Source organism: Centruroides vittatus, unplaced genomic scaffold (genome assembly GCF_030686945.1).
Source record: "Centruroides vittatus isolate TY-2023 unplaced genomic scaffold, ASM3068694v2 contig_504, whole genome shotgun sequence".
NCBI lineage: Eukaryota > Metazoa > Arthropoda > Arachnida > Scorpiones > Buthidae > Centruroides > Centruroides vittatus.
The window spans coordinates 3,638-5,069 of NW_027122291.1; the positions used below are offsets into that span (position 1 = coordinate 3,638).

Here is a 1,432-nt window from a genome sequence, read left to right on the forward strand (position 1 = left end):
TTGTACCGGTAAGGAAGGGATGCAGTTTGAAACCAGTACAGCCACACCTCCACTGGCACAGTTCTGGCTGTCATCACCCTTACGGTAGAGATTGAATCCTTTTAAAAAAATTTTTTCTCAAAGTTTTAGATGTGTTTCCTGGAGTGCCACGCAGAGAGATGAGGTAGGTGATGTGAGGTGTTTAATGTCAGAGAAGTTGTTGCGGAAACCATGACAGTTCCATTGGATTCTTTTATAATCCATTATGTGTTTGAGGCAGCTTTCTTTGCGAGGGTATCCCTCTTTAATTTAACAGGGGGTCTCTCTTTTGGAGGTGACTTTGGTTTTGTAACCTCCGTATTAGTCTCTTCATCAGAAATGTCAGAGAACTCACTCATAGATTGAGCCTCTGATTTTTTAGATTTAGAAAAAGCTGCTTTCACTCTTTGTTTGTTTAGTGGGTTCTTACTAGCCTTTTTAGAACCCAGGTTTCTTGTTGTTATTCCTGTTTTAGGTTTTACATTCTCCTTTTCTAATGTATCTTTTGATGGGATCAGTAGGCATTTCGCATGGCAAGTGAGAGATTCACTTGGTGAGACAGAAATATCTGTTTGAACTCCACATGTCTTAGTGGACTTTAAAACAGCAGCAAATGTCTTGTTTTTCACTGGTGCACTTAAAGTGACCATGCGACGTGCCTCGGGGTAAGATATATTATTCACAGTTTTCACCCGTTGAATCTCTTTCTCTCTTTGCCATGCAGGGCATTTCTGTGAGTAGGCAGGATGGGCTTCTTTGCAGTTTACACAGCATGGAGTGCTTGTACATTTGATACTCTTGTGATCTTCTTTTCCACACTGAGCGCATGCACCTTTCCCTCTACAAGATGTTTGTGAATGTCCAAACCGCTGGCATTTAAAGCAATGCAGCGGATTTGGAATGTATGGGCGAACTGGACAGCGCAGATATCCTGCCGTTATGAAAGATGGCAATGTCGGTTTGTTAAAGGTTAAAATTAGCTGTTTAGTTGGAATTAATTTGCCTTCTCGACGAATAGAGATGCGTCAAACAGCAGTAACTCCTTGATCCGAAAGGCTGATCTGAATATCTGATTCGTCTTCAGACATTAGATCAATCTCTGATATCACCCCACGTGATGAGTTTAGACTTCCGTGTGGAGTGACAGTGACTTCCATGGCTCCGAGAGTCTTTATTGCCATAAGTTTTGCTGACTGTTGGGGTGAGATTGTTTCTACAAGCAGATCTCCTGACCTCAATTTTTGTATTTTTTTTCAGGTTTCCTACTGTAGATTCAAACAATTTTTGAATCAGAAAAGGGAAACGTTTTGATAAAGGTGTTTCTCCAGCAGCATGCACTATTAAGTAGGATGGCTGGCTGGTTGTCTTTTTGTTGGTGTTTTTTGGATTGTTTTTAGTATCCATGATTGATAAA

The 1,432-nt window shown here is 40.8% G+C and overlaps 1 protein-coding gene across 1 annotated transcript; it reads right to left on the reverse strand.

The window, feature by feature from the left end:
• Positions 1–242: 242 nt before the first annotated feature.
• LOC136978320 (uncharacterized) lies at positions 243–1,199 on the reverse strand. The gene is made up of 2 exons (XM_067274028.1): positions 1,050–1,199; positions 243–998 (listed from the first exon to the last, which is right to left on the reverse strand). Exons 1-2 carry the CDS (start codon positions 1,197–1,199, stop codon positions 243–245), a joined length of 906 nt encoding a protein of 301 aa, XP_067130129.1.
• Between the last annotated feature and the right edge of the window lie 233 nt (positions 1,200–1,432).